We start from the raw sequence: 19648 nt of genomic DNA, 5'->3' as shown, positions 1-19648 counted from the left end.
TTCCTAAGAACGATTCCTATTTAGAAAGCCGTAGTCACTGCATCAGTGAGCCATTCATTCACCATCTCATGTTAAAGCCCTGCATCTGCCAAGCGCTGGCACCACAGGGAAGGAGCCTCTCCTTAGCCCAGGCACAAGGTACTGGCCATGTACACGAGTGCGTTCTCACTCTACGATACACACAGAAGAGCTCCCACATTGCTGGGGACAGCGTGGAGCGCAGAAGCCGCCTCACTGGGAAGGCAGCCCTGGAGCTGAGTGCTGTGCCACTGCGCCCCTCTGTGCAGAAGCCCACCCTCTTACCAGCTGTCCCTGTCTGCAGACCAATTTTCTAGAGTGCCTGGACTTTGGTCAGGTAAGGCTTATTTCTCTTCACAGAAAAGAAGCCTTAGCAACACACTCTGACATTGGGGTTGAATACTTTTATTCTGACATAAAATTTTCTCTGAGTACCTGGATTTACCAGAAAATTATTTCTATGATCAAAATTTAAGTATTAAAAAGGCAATTTTAGAGGCTCTCTCCTCAAGCCTGCTGTCAAAGAAAACCCTCCTGTGGCTGCTGCTGGGTTTTGCTTTTCTGGTCACCCAGGCTGCAAGGAGGCAGCCAAGGAATCCTGGCATCTCAGGTGGGCGGTGAGGGGTGGCTGTACTGTCCAAGGCCTCCACCCCAGACCAGGGCTGAGAGCACCATGCTGCCTGCAGAAGTGGCTTCTGTCCTTGCCCAGCTCCAGCAGGGCTCCCACTCCACCACCTTCCAGCATGGGCCAGGGCAATCACCCTCCAAACTGGGGCAAGGCTACCACGCCTGGCAGCCCACCTCAGAGCAAAGCCCCAGATGTCCCCTGGGGAGTGCCCAGGGATGGGACAGGTGCTCTTGGCAGAGCAAAGGTGGTTCATACCCAGGTCTCTGTTTCTCCAAGGCCTCAGACCTCTGTTCTGAAGTACAAGGGAATAAGTATAGACATCTTTGTCTCCCTATAGCACCGTCACCTCGGGATGACCTGAAGCCAGACATGGGCCTGGCTGGACTCCCAGGCCCACAAGATAACGCAGAGCTGAAGACACTCTGAGCCAAGCTACAAATGCTGCAAAGAGCTGTGTATACTCTCACCTGCAGAGCACGGTTTGTCTGATACTCAACAAATCTAGCAGTGTTAGGAAGGAAGAATTTCCCAGAACTAAAGGAAACACATTAGCCACTGGGTTTAACATAAAAAAATGGTTGTATGTGCTTGTGTATGTGTTTTATACTGGGAAGTGAACCCAGGGACATTCTACCTCTGAACTATACCCCCAACCCTTTTTATTTTTATTTTGAAAGAAAGTCTCACTAAGTTGCCGAGGCTGGCCTTGAATCTGTGACCTTCCTGCCCCAGCCTCCTAAGTACTGGGATGACAGGTGTGTACCACCACTCCTGGCAAAATAGCTGTGACTTTCTAGATTAAAATCAACAGACTTCTGGGAAGATGGCGACCGAGAAAAGTAGCGTTTAAGAGTCCTGCTAACACTCGATCTCTATTGCCACAAAATCAGTGCTTTTCATAGCCAGAAAACACTATCAGCAGAGAAATAAAAAATGTAAACACAAGGGACAGAGAAAAAGAAGACTAGAAGAACAACCAGGGACCAGAAAGGAAATTAGCCCATAATGCAGCAGCGGAGCCACGCTGGCACCATTTTGCCTCACAGCACCAGGCTCCAGAGAGGAAAGGTAAACAAGGAGCTGAAGTGAGCAGCTGCGGATCATTCGGGTGTATTCAGCAGTTCTTTCAGCAAAAAGAACGTCTAAAACTCCCAGTGGCCAAGCTCATCACATCTTTCAGGGACTCAGAACGGAGCTCAAAACCAGAAAAGAAATACACCAGCCTCACGGCCGAGGGCATGGCAGCAGCACCATATTGCCAGTAGCAGTGGCGAGTTCAACACACCTGCAACAGCTCCAGATCAGCACACACAGTAATTGTAAGTGAAATTTCAGCCTCTAAAGGAGAAATCCCAGCATTGCACCCCCAGGAACTTGCACAGCTTTGATAATCTCCCTGGGTCTGAGATTTTGCAGTCCATCCCAGTAAAAAGGTGGTGGTGGCAGAGATACCACACAGCTCCATGTGGGAAAACGTCCAGCCCAGCACCCCCACAGTCTCATACAGCCCTGATTAACTCCCTGGGTCTGAGACTTTGCGATACAACCCAGTAAAGGAGTAGTGGAGGCTGAGATTACCACAAACTCGAGATCCAGAGCACCCTAAGTGAAATCGTGGTGACCCGGGGAAGAACCCAGAGAAGGCATAAACTTTTCAAATCATGGGAAAGAGGAAGAACAATAGAGCAATGAATGCCCACAACCTCATAATATCAGAACCTAATAACACAGAAATTCAGAGATCTTCAGAAGATCAAATCAGGAATATAACTGTACAAATAATACAGGACCTTTGAAAAGAATTTTGAAAGAGCCTAAAAGAAATAAAAGATGCAATCATTGAAGTAAAGGCATCAACTCAAACTATAAGCAATCGATTAGACCACATGGAGAATAGAATCTCGCTCCTAGAAGATGATCACTCCAAAAATGAATGCATAATTTATAACTTAGAAAAAAAATCAGACAGCAGGAATCTGACATTGAAGAAATATGGGCCCAATTTAAGAGAGCTAACCTAAGAATAATCGGAATAGAGGAGGGAAAAGAAAGTGAAACCAAAGGGTTCAATAATCTCTTCAAAGAAAAAATAGCAGAAAATTTTCCAAACATAGAGCATGAGGTCAATACACAGGTCCAGGAAACTATTTATAGAACTCCCTTTAGACAGGATCAGAGAAAAGTTTCCCCACGCCACATAATTGTCAAAATGACCAATGTAGAAGCCAAGCAGAGAATCTTAAAGGCAACACAAACAAAAGGCCAAGTGACATTCAGAGGCAAACCAATTAGAATCACTCCAGACTTCCCAAACCAAGTCATGAAAGCCAGAAGGGCTTGGAGTAACATATTCCAAACTCTGAAAGAAAACAACTTTCAGCCAAAAATTTTCTATACAGCACAACTATCTATCAAATTATATGGGGAAATAAGAAGCTTCCATGACAAACAGAAACTGAAGGAATTTATGTCTTCAAAACCAGTGCTAGAGAAAATACTCAAAGAGATTAACTACAAAGAAGAAATAGGTAATACACACCAGAACCAGAGAAACAAGATTTTCCATCCAGAAGACAAGCAAAGAAGAATAAACAGTATTTCAAACAGAAATAAAATCTTAACATGTTAGGAATTAAAAGTTATCTCTCAATAATCACACTGAATGTAAATGGCCTCAATTCCCTAATAAAAGGACATAAAGTGGCAAAATGGATTAAAAACCAGAATCCATCCATCTGCTGCTTACAATAAACACACCTTACAAGTAAAGATAGGAACAAACTCAAGGTAAAGGGCTGGAGCAAGGTAATTCATGTTAAGTAGCCATCCTAACAAATGTAAAGTAGTGTTTCACTATAGTTTTTATTTGTATTTCCTTAATGATTAGGTATATTATATAATGATGAGTGATATTCATGTGTTTATTGGCCATATAATCTTTGGAGATTCATTATCTCTTTTAGTCTTTTACCTATTTCTAAATTATATTGTTTGCTTTTATAGTTGCTAATTTTTAGGATTTATATTTGGAATATTAATATACCTTCAGATATAGCATTTGGAAATATTTTATCCCATTCTATCAGTAACTTTTAATTCTGTTTACATTGTCTTTGGATGTACAATATTTTTTATTTTTTATGAAGTTTGTTTGGTTATTCTTTTGTTGCCTGTGCCTTTGGAATCATATCCAAGATATCAGTGCCAATTTCAATGTTGTGAAGTTTTATGACCCAGGTTTTCTTCTAAAATTTTATAGTCTTAAGAGTTACATTTAGAGCCGGGCGTGGTGGCGCACGCTTGTAATCCCCGCGCTTGGGAGGCGGAGACAGGAGGATCACGCAGGTTCAAAGCCAGCCGCGCTGGCGTAAGAGACCCTGTTTCAAAAATATAAAATAGATCTGGGAGTGTAGCCCGGAGGTAGAAGGGCTTCCAGGAACCCCAGTACCACCAAAAAAAAAAAAAAAAGAGTTACATTTAGGTATTTTATCTATTTTGAGTTAATATTTGTATATGATGTTAGGTAAGGGTCCAATTTTATTCTTTTTCATGTAATTAATATTTTTCAACAATATTTAATGAAAAGATTATTATTTCCTTCACCAAATGTTTTCGAAAACCTTGTCAAAAATAACTTGACCATATATGGAAGAATTTATTTCTAGGCTTTTCATTTTACTCCACTGGTTTATATATCTGCCTTTATAGCAGTACTATACTGTTTTGATTATTGTAGCTCTTTAAGGTTTGAAATCAGAAAATGTACATCTTCTAGCTGTGTTATTTTTTTGAGGTTGTTTTGGGGATTTAGAGTTCATATTTTATGTTAGGATAGATTTTTTCTGAAAAAAAAATGTATGATAGTTTCACCTAAAAAAAATTCCAAGGTAAATAAAGAATGAACGCTCTTCTCCAAAAAAAAAAAATAAATAAATAAATAAAATAAATAAATATAAAATCAACATGCCACCCTTCATTGTTTTGCAGAGTGTAAGCTATGTGATACATGAAAACTACTGTTGAGAGGTGGTAAGATGATTAAATGTCTTTATCACTGAGCTGAGCCATGTCCAGAGCCACTGACAGGCAGAAGCTGTGTCCCTGAGCTCCAGGCTGCGCACAGAATCAAAACCCCAGGCTCTTTGGTTTATACTTTTTTTTTTCCTATAGTTTCCCATCCCACTGGCTTTCAAAGTGATTCCAGCTGTTGTGCCTGGCACTGGCCCTAAGCCATAATCCTCAAGCCTAGGATGCCGGCAATGTCTGCTTCCTTTGCCAACTGCAGGCCTCAGAATTCTTCCTGCCTCTATCCCTCTGTATCTTCCAAATATGGTACCATACAGGCCCAGAGCAGCACCCAGAGCAGCACCCATTTCTTTCAGGAAGACTTTTCATCTCCCCTAAACTCCCAACACACACAGCCTGTGACGTCCCCCAGGCAGTCTGGCTGCTGGCCTCCCTGCTTCAACAGCTTGTCTGTGGATGTCCCTCAGGCACAAGGGCCCCCTCCTTTGATTTCTCCATGGCTCATAATAGTCACTGGCTCAACTTGTGCATTCATGAAACTGTAGAATTCTCAAAGGCCTAGGCTCTGTCCTGAGAATAGAGCTCATAAAACAATGGGATTTCAGAGGCAAAGGGGACCTCAGAGATGAACAAAGGCTAGCTCTCCAACTAATCCCAACCTTGAGACCAGGTCATCCCTGGAGAAAGAGAGAGACAAGAAAAACCAAACTGGAAAGAAACTCACCACTTTTCTCACCAGCATCACATGCAGAAGCAAAACACAGCAATCTGGCTAAACAGTCCCATGCAAGAGCTCTGTCAGGTGTGGACACGGGTTGTGGATATGGCCCCATCTGAAGTCTAAAGTAAGGAGCATTCTCCCAACACAGAGAACCCTGTGCTGAGTCAATACCTCATCCTCCTCTATCACTGCCCAGGAAAATGCCCCTCCAGAGACCACACACATTTGTGCAACAGTACACACAGCTGTGCTTGGGTGAAATAACCATTTACTTGACACCTACATGTAAAACCACAGGACTCCCAGATGCACCTGTGAAAAGACAACAGGGACAGTGGAAAGCTCAGGACGAGAAGAGCTGATGCTGCCACCAATAGAAAGGAACATCCTCAGCTGTGCTGTGCCCAACCTGGCGCAACCTGAGCGCATGGGAGGGCTGGAGGGACTTGGATAGTGGCATTTTCATAGGTGTCTGTCAACAGGTGAATGGATCGAGAAAATGTGGTCTATGCACACAACATAATTTTATACAGCCATGAAGAACAAAATTATGCCATTGGCAAAAAAAAAAAAGGATAAATAATATGCTAAGTGAAACCAGCAGGTCTCGGAAAATCAAAGGTTATATGTTTTCCCTCATATGTAAAATGCTGGAGAGAAGATCGGAAATAGGCATTTCAGATAAATGAGGAACGAGCCCAGTAGAATAATGGAAGGGAATTTGGGGAGGAAGATGAGGAAGGAAAAAGGAGGCTTGAAGGAAACAGTTCAAACACTGCTGTTTCTATACGTGAAGATTTTACTACCAATCTCACTAATGTGTGGGGTGGGAGGAGGGGTTGGGGGGAACTGGAGGGAAACACACCAAGTGCTCTGTGCATGTGTGTGCATCACTGCGAATTGCACTGCGATATAATTATAATGCGCCAATAAAAGTATAACATAAATAAAGCTCACTGTTGACCAGTTCTCCTTACTGGTCCATTTTGTTTATAGGACAATGAAAGTGGAATGTGAAAGGCTGTGATCTTTGTGTCTAATCAACCATGTAAAACACTGCCAGTGTGGCTGGCAACTATTACACGTGACCTACCCTAACAGCAAGAAGGAAGAGGCACTCACCCTCCTGCCAGGCCTGGGGAGAAGCAAGTGCCTGGAAATAGTTCAAATCTGAAAGCTCTAGCTCTGAAAGATAAAATTTCTATCTAAAACAAGAACACATACAAGAAAAAAAAAAAAAAGTTCCACATGCCAACATGTTCCACTGTCTCTCCAGGTTCTGCACCTGCCTGAGTCTAGACACAGACTCTGGGAGGAAACGCCACAAATGGAGCAGACAGCAGGCACCAGAAGCATGAGGCTGGGCTCTTCCTCTTGTTCTTTGATCTTAGACAAATTATTAGCTTCTCCAGACCTCTGACTCTTCTTCTGTAGGATGGGAGAAACAAACTGCAGTGCCCTGCTATACGGGGGCGAGTGCGCTCCAAAGTTTCACTGGTATAAGATACTCCTAGGCGGCTGAAGTCAGGACTCTAGTGAGAATGCAAGACGTGTGGCTAAGGCTGGCATCCGCTGGGATGGCTGTCTCAAAAGCGGGGAATTCTGAGTTCTAGGACTTTCTGAGGCTTTGTATTTAATTTCTATTTAATCCGGGAAAAAAACTACAGACATGAGAATTAACCATCTATTTCCTGCTTCCTAAAGAGGAGCTGCCCGCCTGGTTTAGGTTTGTTCTAAAGATCATGTATTTTAAAGTGAATGGCCCAAAATAAATGCCTACCAAGTGATAGATGCCATGAGCTTATGTTCATATATTTTCGGAAGGCCCATATGCATTGGTATTGACCCCCCCCCCCCACTGAAGGCCCACCACAAGAACACCATCCAAGGAGGGGCCCCTGCATAGATTCCCACAGGGACAGGGGCCATAAAGTCTGCTACTCTTTGTTGCACCATTTCCTGCCAACGCTCAGCCTCCTGGAAATCCTATCTATCTACAGGGAGGTATCCAAGGTTCTCAAGGTAAAAAGAGTCCTGGCCTTGGACGGTTTGGATTCCTGGCCTGATCTTAATATGCTATGACCCTTTAGAAGTAACTTCCTCTTTCTTGGCCTGTAATGCAGATAGAATTAACTATTGCATGCGGTTGCTGGGAAGAGTAAATGAAATCATGCCAGTGAAAGCATTTGCACACCATAAAGCACTATGCAAACACAAAATATGACCACACTACTAATGAGCGCTTTGCAGCAGGGCATGAGGCTGGCTGGTGACCAGAATATTCATGCAGTCCCCAGGGCATAAAACAGAACCCAATTCTTGCTTATTTTCAATCGCTGTTACAGTTTGGATCTTAAGTGTTCCCCCAAAGGTCTATGTGTTACAGGTTTGGCTGCAGTCTATGCTGCTCCTGGGAGGTGGTAGAACCTTTAACAAGTGGAACCTAGAAGAAGAATTAGTCACTGAGGTGTGTCCTCAGAGGGGAGACTGGGAACTGGGCCCCTTCCTATCTCTCTGTTTCTAGCTGTCATGAAATGAACAGTACTGCTCTGCCACATACCCCGTCAAGATGTTCTGCCGTGTAACAGGTCCAAAGCAATGGGACCGAGCCACATGGACTGAAACTATGAGCCAAAATAAATGTTTCCTTATAAGCTGGTTATCTTAGGCATTTTGTCACAGCAAGGAAAGGCTGACTAATACAATCAGAATTCTAGAAATGGAGGGAACCTCAGTGTTCACCCAGAGATTTAAAAAATCAAAGAAACCAGAGTCCATTTGACCTAATCTATTAAGTCTACTGATAATACTCGAGACAACCTCCAGCTTATAAAAAGAAAGTTCATTCTCACATGAAACTAAAATAATTTGCCAGGTGGGGTGGCAGATGCCTGTGGTCCAAGCTATTCAGAATGCTAAACGAGAGCCTTGCAAGTTGGAAGCCAGCCTGGACAACTTAGCAAGACCCTGTCTCAAAAGAAAAAAAAAGGGGCTGAGAGTGTAGCTCAGCACTTGCCTAGATATGTGGGCTTTGGGTTCACTCTCCAGTCCTACACACACATGCACAAAGAAAAAAACTAGACTTTCTTTAAAACCCATAAGTCCCAAGTTTTTAATTTCTGTAACTATCTCAGAAATTGACACAGGTATATTAAAACAAGTTAGAAATCATAATCTATAGCTTATATAAGAATGAAAATACAGATTGTCCTATAAATAGGACATTGGAACAATTTAATCTCTTTTACATGTATTTAAGCTGTCCTATAAATAAAACATTGAGCAAATATGGTAGTTGGGATGCTGAGGGAAATAGGTTAAGTTCTTCTGTTGGCCCACCCACCACTTCCTTCTAAAAGCCCATCAGATACTTAAAGGGAGTCATTTTGGCCATAAATCCTTCATTTTGCATAACAGCATACATACACACACACACACACACACACACACACACACACACACACTCACACCCACGGAATCCTTGTGAACTGCTTGCTACTTGTTCACTTTCCCCTTAACTTGACTGTGGCTTCTGCTATCAAACTACTGCACATTATACGTTCAGAAGCCAATGCTGAGCTCCAGAGCCGTCCAGGCTCAGGCCTCACACTGCATGGCCTCCAACTCCTCCCAGAGAGAGGGAGAGAGGCCAGGGCCAGGCCAGGAAGCTCCTTGCATGTTTTAGTCATTTCAAGTATCAGTTGGATTCTCTAGCTTTGTTCACAAAAACAGCTTCCTTCATGTGCAGAAATGGCAAACGTATTTGTTGCAGGTTAATGCTCCACGTCAATGCCGGGCCACCATTCTGACTACCTGGGTATGTGCCGGTAGGAAAACTCTTAACAGTTTTCTCATCACAGTAAAATCTAGAAAGACTTCTTTTTAGGGTATGTGCTCATTATCCTGTAAGCCAACTAAAGATGCTGACATTCAGAAAAGCCCTAATAACCAGCCTCTCTAGCTCCATCCCAAGCAATTATGAATTATGAGCACCTGTTAGGCCCCAAGTACTGAGATACAGATGTGAGTCAGACCTTTGAAAGGGCTTCCACTCCACTTGGTGGTGACGGCCACCTACACAAAGAATGCAATCAGATTCAGAGGCTATGGCAGAGCATGTGTATGGGCGAGGAAAAGGAAAAGGGGTTTCAAACCACAGAAGGCAGGGCTGAGTTTCTCAGTTAAGTCTTAAAAGATGCATGATAGCCAGGCTGGTGGCACACACTTGAAATCCCAGTGCTTGGGAGGCTGAGACAAGAGGATCGCGCAGGTTCGAACCCAGCCTCAGCTACTTAGTGAAGCGCTCAGCAACTTAGTGAGACCCTGTTTCTAATGAAATATAATAGGTTTGGAAGTGTAGCCCAGAGGTAGAAAGCCCCTGGATTCCATTCCCAGTACCACAAAAAAAAAAAAAAAAAGATGCACGATGGTCCCACCTGTGGGTAATGGCTATGGGGCCAATGCCTGGCAGAGGAAGCAGTGTGGGCAGAAACAGGTGCTAAATAATCCTCCTGAACATCTACACTGGGAGCAGCAGGGTCACAGTGTACAGTCACAGGACAGCCAGGAGGAAACCAACACAGGAAATAGTATCTCCTGGAATTTCTATCTACCCAGAACCTCAGAGTATGACCTTCTTTAAGAAGAAGGTCTTTACAGATGATAGTATAATTAAAGTACGGTCATACTGCTGTCATTATTAAAAAAAAAAAAAAGAGGACATGTAGAGGCAGAGATTAGAGTGGTGTGGCTGCAAGTTAGTAAACATCTAGGTCACCAGCAAACACCAGAAGCTCAGAAGAAGCAAGTAAGGGCCCTTCCCTGGAGCCTTCAAAGAGAGCATGGCCCCGCCAACACCTGGATTTCGGATTTTAGAGAATTCACTGAGAAATCATTTTAAGCCACCTAGTCTGTGATACCTTATTACAGCAGCCTTAGGAAGTGAGCACATGGCTGGCTATTCAGAGAGGCAAGAATACAAACAGGCAAAGGAGAGGGCTGGGCTGAGTCACTGGCCACTGAGGCTCAGTATGAATGCAGAGGCAGAGATGAGAGGACCAAGAATGAGAGAGGTGGCAGGAGGGAGAGGGCAGCGACTGGCCCAGGGACACCAACAAAGGCCGCCAGGATCCTAAGCCAGCTGCCCCCTACTCTTCAGGGTATGCTTGCTCCTGTAATCGTATTTAGGGAGCAAACTTAGACCTTGACAGTTCTATAGTGCAGGACCACCAACTAAAGTTGAAGCAGTTTTCTGTGAAAACTCCCAGCCAGGGCGAGATAGCAATGCCTTCTATTTATCTGATCGCTACTGCTTCTACCCAGAAGTGTCTATGAGAGCTGAGTCTACCTGCAACTATGGGCTTCACGGATCCCCAAACCTGGACCAGAACCAACAGTCGGGACCATGTGCAGCAACATCCTTGTAAGTCCCAGAGGAGCAGTAATAATTAGCCTTTGAGCCCCACTGCCTCTCCTGACAACCAGGCACAGAAGTGTTTACACCTCCTGGACCTCTGCCTTTTAAATAAAATGTTGGTCTGGAAGTTGCATTGGTGAAGTTAGCTTACTCTAACTTCACAAGTCCCACGCAGATAAAAAGCAATGATTACCTTAGAATTTGAAGACACGAGGAGGGGCAAAAACTGGAATTGGCTCGTTGTTTACTGACTTGGAAAAAGACTAGGTTTCTGGGACTCTCAAAAACAAGGACGGTACATACTGCTTTGAGATGCTGAGACACTGGGAACGATGCTCATCCTGAGAGGGGAGGCAGCTCAGTGGCTCAGCCCACTTGGCGAGGCCTGCTCCCCGCTCCCTGGGTTACAGGTGCCCAGGCCTGCTTGCTCCTCAGCTAGGGACAAGCTTCAAACTTGAAAAGTGTGCTGGCCTTTGCTTTGGATATCGGTCTGTAGACAAGCTTTGCCGAGTATCCCCATTGAAAGATGAGCAAGGAGGGTGGTAGCCTGGAATAATCTCATCCCAGAGCTCCATGGGTTAGAGTCAGCAATCCTGGGATGACCTAGAAAGCACAGGTTAGGGGATACCTGTGGCACTCCCATGCACCGTAGTGCCCCCACTTTAAGTTTCTGCTGATGAAGTATAACCCTGGAAAATACCCTCTTTAATAACACAATACCACACCCAGAGCACACCCAGAGGGCACCGCTCTATTCATACTGGGAGGAGCCTGTGAGAATAAGACCTGCTCCTTTTGGTCTCAGGAAGGACAAAGAGCTGTCATGGGCATTCACCCCTCCCAGGCATGACCCCCCACTTCCCCATGGGCTCTGAATGAGGTGGCAGCTTAGGACAGACAGCCTCCTCATGAGCAGCCAACTGGGTCACCACTGGAGCCCATTGGCCACCCTACCCACAGCTCGGAGACGTCGGGGCCCTCTCGCATTGGATGCCTGGGAGACATGTGTCCACAGGTGTAGGCCAGCTCTGCCACAGTCTGCTTAGAGGCCTGGCAGCCCTGCTTACAGGCTGTGAAACAGACCCCAATACATGGCATGGCTGGCCTGGGCCCCACCTCCCAGCTGGGATGGGAACTCAGCTTTCTCAGTGTCTAAAATTACTGTGCTGGATCACACCAAGATAAACTGCAGAAGCCCAGGGATCAAAGAGAAGCACCTGCTTAGTATGGCTGGAAAACCAAATCTAGATATGGACCAAGTGCACCTGCAGACACACCCGGGATGCTTGGCCGGCCTCCCCTTCCTGTCCTGACTTCTTCAGCCACAGCAATTAAGAGTACAGGAACATAGGCGGCAGGTCAGGAGTCCTAGGGCCACTAACCTGCCCAACCGGATTTCCACTCAGAGAGACAGGGTCAGGGCAAGAGGCTCCACCGCCACACCCACACATCGTGGGTCAGTGTGTAGAGCTCGGTTCTGGCCCATGAAAAGGCCTCACGGGGGAGAGCAGCACCGTGTTAACACAGCAAGACCGCCTCCCTCTGAAAGGCTGTCTATACCAGCCTCCCCTTCACTGGAGGCACTGCTCTGGAAAGGAGGAGTCCCACGGGGCTCAGCAGACGTGGGCAAGCCATCCCAGCTGTGGCCACTGCCAGGAGGCAGCTGTATAAACACAGGGCTTCAGTGTCCAGCACCTTACACTCTCATTAAAGCCACTTTTAACAAGCACCACAGCCTCAAACCACAAACGGCAGCTCCGTCCCTGCCTTCAAAACCCTCCTGCAGCCGAGCAGAGTCTGAGCAAAACCTTCATGCTCTACTTCTAGCTCTCATTCCTTTTTATCCTTGGCTTTTTTTTTAAGGGAGTGGGGGTGAGGAATGGAGCAATATGTTTATTGTAAAGTAGTTTATACAAGTAAAAAAAAATTCTAAAAATAACATTATATATGAAACCACACTATAACATGAGCCAGAACCTCTGAAGGTCATTTTAAAACACGCTCCACAGTCACAGCCAATGCTCTGTGCCCTTCCCAGGCCCCTCCCAAGACCGTTAGGGCCAGTGCCAAAATGGGAAGGAGGGCCTGGCCCCGCACCACAGCCAAGTCTGATGGGCAGTGTGATCACTGGCCTGCATATGATTCGATTCATAATAACAGACTCGAGATTGCAGAGGGAGCTGCACACATCCTGACATTACCAGCGTAACTTTAACCTCCCTGGGAGAATCTCCCTTCCTCAATTTTAACTAGCAAGCCAAAGTAAAACCCAGAGAAGCAAGGGCCCACTCAAGCTGGAGGGGTGTGTGCAGGAGCTGGAGAGAGGATGAGATGGGCTAGGCTGCATCAGGGCTGAGCTGTGCTTATTGACCCCATGGTTTCCTAGGGCTCTGAGGTTAAGAATCAAGCTGAGCATGGTGATGCACACCTATAGTCCTAGTACTTGGGAAGCTGAGACAGAAGGATCATTGGTTTAAGGCCAGCAACTTAAAGAAACACTGTTTCAAAATAAAAGAATAAAATAGGGCTGGAGGTATAGCTCAGAGGTAGAACAGAACATGGGAATAGGGAGGTTCAATCCCTGCTACTCTCCCTGACAAAATCACAATTATCCATGATATTCCTGTCTTAACTTGGGCTGTCATAGAAAAAAACCAAGACAGAGTAGGACATGTTTATTTACTTGTAGTTCAGAAGTCTGGAAGGCCGGGCCCAAGGTCCAGCCAATGGGGCTGTGAAGGCTCCCCTCCTGGCATTCTGATGGAGACCTTCTTCTGTCTTGGTGAGCGAGAGAGAGAGGAGATATGAAACAGGAGAGAGAGAGAGAGAGAGAGAGATTGATTGATTGATTGAGATGGGGGCAGATTGTGTATGTAGGGTGTAAGAGAACAGAGTAAGCTCTCTGGAGTCTTTTCATATGAAGACACTAATCCTATTAGATCAGGGTCTTATCCTATGACCTCATTTAACCTCAGTTACTTCCTCATGGGCCCCATCTCCAAATATAACCACACGAAGTGATAGGGCTCCAACGTCTAAATTTGAAGGAAATACATTCAATCCACTGCAGTCCATTTCAACACAGTAGTGCAACAGTCATGCACAATCATTAACTTCCACAGTCTGAAAACCAATCGAAGAATCACGTCTCTTACAGCTCAGGAGGTTCTGTGATTTGTTATTGGAACTCTGATAAAGAGGTCCACGTTCAAGATCAATTTACAAGATACTCTTAGTCTCAATGAATGAATGCTTAACTACGCAAACACTGGGGTACAGCTCACTGACTGAGTGCTTGCCTAGCTGCATGAGGCCCTGGGTTCAAATCCTAGGAACACAAAAGTAAAAAAATATATATAAATAAAAATAACTCAAACAGTTAAAAAAAAAACTGAATTAGGTACAAGGGCATAATATGAAAACCCTTTCTCTGGAACTCAGCAACATAAAAGCCCTACTGTGGACAGGGTTTCCCCAGAACAGTGTGTTGTGTCCGCTTTTGTGAGTTCCCTATCTCTCTCCTTGCCAATGAACATCAGAATCCCTGATTTCTATCTTTCTCCTGAAATCAGCTCTTCTCTCTCCCCTCATAAAATGTTATTTCTGGTGTTTTTAAAGTATACAAATCAATAATTAAGCCTGAGTTATATGCAAAATAGGAACGAACAGACTGAGAATGGGAGCCTCAGGTCATACTACTGGAGTCCTACAGTTCCCACTGTGTGTGGTTGTAACTCCAAGTCCAGGCTATGCTGTGGCTTGCTTTGAATAAAGAATGCAGCAGGAGTAATACGGGGCCAGCTCCAGGCCTCAGCCATAAGGCGCCTGGGAGCTTTTGGGAGCCTTGAGCTGCCATTTAAGGAGCCATTTAAGAAGCCTGAACACCATGTGGAAGGAAGGGGAGAAAGACTCAAAATACCTGGGAAGAGAAAGAAGCCCAGCCCAGCTGCTCGCCACAGAATGCAACAACATGAACCACCAGCAAGACCAGCAGAAGAGCCCAGGGCTGAACCCAACCCAGCCTGCAGCACTGTGAGAAGAATGATACAGTGGTGGTTATTTTAAGCTAATACTGTAGAGAACTTGGAACACAGCAAGGGATAAAAGACATCTTCCTTGAGATCTGTGAAGTAGAGAAGGTGAAAAGTTTGACCAAAGGTTCAAACCTGCTCTGTGCTCCTAAGGACCAGACTTTGTCAACTGAGTATAAAGGAACCAGTGGCGCACACCTAGTAATCCAAACACTCAGGAGGCTGAGACAGAAGGATCACAGGTTTGAAGCCAGTTTCAGCTACTTAGTGTAACTCTTAACAACATAGCAAGACCCAGTTTCAAAATAAAAAAATGAAAAGGGCTGAGGGCATAGCTTGGAGGTAGAATGCCTTTGGATTCAATCTCTATTACAAAACAATCAAAACAAACAAAGGAATGGACTGTAGAGAGCCAGCACTGACCACCTCTTCACTTGGTCCCCTCCAGCCCTGGAGAAAAAATTGAATGACAAATGGTGATGCTCACAACAGTCTGCACCCACCCAGCACACAGTGACACTCACACAGTGCTCACAAGGTCGCTCATGTGCTTCCAGAATAGTGCTGTGCACCGAACCTTCTGTTCAGAGGCAGCAGAAGGAGGAGTTAAGATCATTTTGGAATCAGATCCCCAAGGCTCCAATCCTGGCTTCATCATCACAAGCCGTGTGGGGCCTTAGACAACTTACTTAACTCTCCACACCTCCGTCTCCTCCTCTAAAAACGAGGATAACAGGACCCAGCCCTTGGGATCCTGTTGGAGACTTAGTTGTACATGAGGAGCTGAGCTGTGAGATTGTTCACTGTGAAGGCTGTGTTTGTCTTTGGTTTTTCTACAACTCGGAATCAATCAATTACAATAGTGCCTATGTTCCAATAACACAGTATTTCCCATTCGAGATTTCAAAACACAAGTTATTAATTGGGAAAATTCAATGCTATTTTTAGTCTCTTGGATATAGTCATCTAGGTTTCTCTCTAAATAAGAGTCAGGTAAAAAATTACTAGTCTCTGGTGAAACAGTGGAAGGGTTATTAGCAAACCACTGTGAGAACAGGCATCAAGCAAAGAGACAAGTGGGGTGTGGATGGAAAATCAAGAACAATGGTTCCAAGATCCCAGCGTGCTGCTGAAAGTACAGAGCGTGAAGCAGAGCAAGGTTCCAGCTCTTTGTGACCTCAAGCAGGTCCCTTAACCCACAGGCTCAGGCCCTCAGCTTTTAAAGGGGACATCATTACCTGATCTGCTCTGACCTACAGGGTAAATAAAGACCAATGCACACACAAAGCCCTCCTAACTCCTAAGGCACTGGGTGAAGGTCAGGGAGGAATCTTAATCTATTTATGGCATCTCCCATCCTACTGCGGTAACCTTTTGCATTTCTGATGGTTTTCAAATAAGTCCCAAACTATATTCCTGCCAACAAGAAGGGCCACAGCAAGTGCCTTTTTATTAGAGCAACGAGAAGCCTATTTTCTTTAAGAAACCAAAGAGTAGGCATTCTTTTGACAGCTCTCTAAAATAGCTCAGTCCATTCAACAAGGCCATCTTTGAAAAGAGGAAGAAAGAACTCCCCATTGCTCTGCACCTAACGCAGTAGGTGCCTGCTGCTGCAGCCAGGCTTTGCATAAAGGGAAAAGTGAACGGCCCACGGTTCTGGTTGGGCCTAATGAAAACTTGCTATTCTGATGTCCTATACTCGCTTTGTCCATCCTCATTCGCCTTCCCTCCTGTCTCTGTACTTTACAAAAAGGCTTAGAAGTTGTATTTCTGGTCCAGTGGCTCTTCCAGACACCGCTGTGTTTGGAACAGATTTAGCCCAGGGATCGGCAGGTGACCAGGCCACCCGGCACTAGGGGAGACGCCCAGCCTGCCATGGCCCTGCCTGAAGGCTCTTATTTGTGACGAAAGATGTCTCTCCTTCCTAGTACTCTTTCTACCTCAATCCATGGTCCCCAGGTGAAGAACAAAAGGAGCCTTCTACAGGACAGAGAGAAAAGGAGGGGCCGAAAGGAAGATGCTGGAGACCAGTCCAAAAGCTCTCTTCCAGCGCTGGACTTTTGCCCCCTCCATCATCCCTGGAGAGTTGGGGTGCATGGCTTCCCTTTAGAGGCAGCAGTCAGTCACAGAGAGAAGAGACTGAGAAGTCTACAGCAACCTGCGGGCTGCGCAGCATACAGTGCCTGGCTTTCCCCACTCATGTCTAACCCTGACCAGCATGGCTATGGTGTGAGACACTGGGGCTCCTGCTAGTTATGTTTTCAGGCTTTCCTAGGGCTGTTTGGTTTGCCTAATCCCACCTCTACTCAGACAAGAGGAGCAATGGGGGAGCCCATGGAGGGGAAGTCAGTCCCAGCACCCTGGACTGACCTAAGGTGGGAAAGGTACCGCCCTTTCCTTTGCAGGTGAAATTCAGACCACTAGGGATAAAAGCCCCATTGCTGGCCAGTCCCAAATACTATCATCTCCACTGTGACCACAGCTAGGATTCTCCCTGCTGCTTTAACTTCAGCAAAACCTGTCCCGAGACAGACTGCTTCCCACTTGCTGCCACTGTATGAAACCCCGTCCTCTGTGTCTCCATTTCAGCAGCTGCCTATGGTAGAACAGTGGACTGGTCTCTCTCTATGTGACTGTGAGCCCCAGGAGTTTTGAAACAGAGCTCTGAAAGCAGCCAACTTTGGGTCTTTGGAGCCCCAAGTCCAGGGCCCCACACACAGCAAGTGCTCATCAGCGTCTGCTGGTCATTCTCCAATGCAGACTCTGAGAAGCAAGCTCTCTGAGATTGAACATGGGAGGGCTTTGCCTTCAGAGCCCTACAAGTACCTGCAAAGGTCTCAAAACACCAGATTCTGCTGCACAGAACATATGACTCAGACACATGAGGGTCAGCTAAAGTGACACTATATCATCCGATTCTCAGGTGATGTGACCCGAGCCAGAAAGAATGAAAGTAGGTACTAGCCTACAGGAACAAGGTTTGGCAAGGTAACCTGGCTCTGGCTCAGGGCTGGGCCACCTGCCGGGGCTTTGGCCAAAACGATGACAAAGCCAATTGTTCTGGTACCCACTAAGGTGCCCTTGCTGGTCTTGGCTCTCTGCCAGCTTCACCATCACAAGTTACACACATCAGCATACACTGCCCAGGAGAAGAGCCCAGGAGAGTGAAGCTTTGAAGTCACACATGCCAGGAGCCACATGACTGCCAGAGGTATGCCAGGTACCGCGGAGGCCAGGAGGAGTCAGTCCTGGCTCCTGTCCTCAAGGAGTTCAAGTTTGTGGCAGGAAATAGATGGAAAAGGAAGCTATTAAGAGATGCTACCATGGGGGCATTAGCCTGCCCAGCCTCATGACATCTGAGTGAATTATAAACAAGACATGTTGCTTTGTACAAATTACTTAAACCCTTGTTTCTTCATATATAATTAATAACATATCACAGGGTTCTATGAAGATTAAGTATATAATTAATATAAAGTGTTTACCTTGATTTATAAAGTAAATGACGCTCACTTTTAATTAACCACAAAATTATTAGATTTTATGTATAGCATTAAACTATGGCATCCTAGTTTTTCTCATGCATATGTTTTCAAAACCACCTTTACACACTGGGAGCCTTTCATCTGCTCTCTATTGGAGGGGGGGGGAGTAGAGTAATGATGTAATATACTACCCTAAACAGATATCTCTGAGTGGATAAAAAGAAACAATTATAAATCCACGGGTATACCAGGATAAATTAGATGTACCATTTTGGAAAAAATGGAATAGTCACCTTATCCATTGTCCATTAGCCAATTTCAAAGCAGGCAGCCATCAGTATGCATACCATTTCTGCATCACTTTTAGGAACTGCCATCAAGTTTGAGACCAGACCCAGCAGAACCTGAACCCGGGACAGCAACTGCCCTTCTCTGAAAGTTCAAGGAATCGGCGCACACAAATATGCCCCACCACCCACACATTCCTGTACTCACACAGCTCCTCCCAAAACCAGAAAGCAGGCAAACCAGAAACCAGGCCTTAGTTCTAGGATCTGTCCTCGCCTTGCCATGCTGTGTCTCAGAGGTCTCAGCTACCCCTGCTGCCTCCAGAATGTCCCCGGCGCCCTTACCTTAGGTGCCCTAAACTGTAGAAGCGAGACTCGCCATCAGTGGAGCGGACCACCTGTAAGGTGAACATGGGCTGCAGCTGCCGGAGCTCGAGCAGGACGATGGCCAAGTAATGGATGAAGAGGAGGGCGTCCACGAGGGAGACGGCGTATTGCACAATGCCCTGGTAGTTCCGATCCCGAGAGTCCAGAATGCGGACTCCATAAAAGAGCCAGTAGGAGACCACGAAGAGAAAGACGAGGACCAACAACAGGGCCCGAAACACAAACACCCGGGGCACGTCGGCTCTCTGCTTGCGGAAGAAAAGTGCCCAGGTTCCGATGAGCAGAATGAGGAGTTTGAACGACACGGAGATGAAGAGTCCCTCACAAATGGTGCCACAAGGCTCCAGCTCATCCCTCCACAGGATCGGGGGTAACAGGATGAAGGCGATGGGCGTGAGGAAAACTAGCAGCCCAAGCACGGAGGCCACGGTGAGGCCCAGGTAGCGCCTGCAGTCCAGCCCCACGCTGTCCTCCATGTCCTTGCTGATCCTGGCGATGTCCTCTTGGGATATGCTGTGCTCCGAGGTGCCTGTGATGGCTGTGGTGGTCTCTCCCCAGTTGTCATCCTGACGGGAAAAAACACAACGAGGATGATGATCCCCCAGAACCAGGCCATTTGTAAAAGCTGGGAAAAGACCGCGCTCAGGTG

At 45.9% G+C, this 19648-nt stretch overlaps 1 protein-coding gene across 1 annotated transcript in view; it reads right to left on the bottom strand.

Moving 5' to 3' along the window:
• The window catches only part of VANGL1 (VANGL planar cell polarity protein 1), a gene marked incomplete at its 3' end in the record, with an annotated part of 48416 nt that overhangs the window by 7928 nt on the left and 20840 nt on the right, over positions 1-19648 (bottom strand). Inside the window, exon 4 of the mRNA XM_080690809.1 lies at positions 18958-19565. Coding sequence (XP_080546935.1) covers positions 18958-19565 — 608 coding nt within the window. The remainder of the gene's footprint in view (positions 1-18957; positions 19566-19648) is intronic.

Source organism: Muscardinus avellanarius (assembly GCF_963383645.1).
Source record: "Muscardinus avellanarius genome assembly, chromosome: 3".
Taxonomy (NCBI): domain Eukaryota; kingdom Metazoa; phylum Chordata; class Mammalia; order Rodentia; family Gliridae; genus Muscardinus; species Muscardinus avellanarius.
Note: the sequence above shows the minus strand (reverse complement) of the source record. Positions and strands in the feature narration are given on the sequence as shown.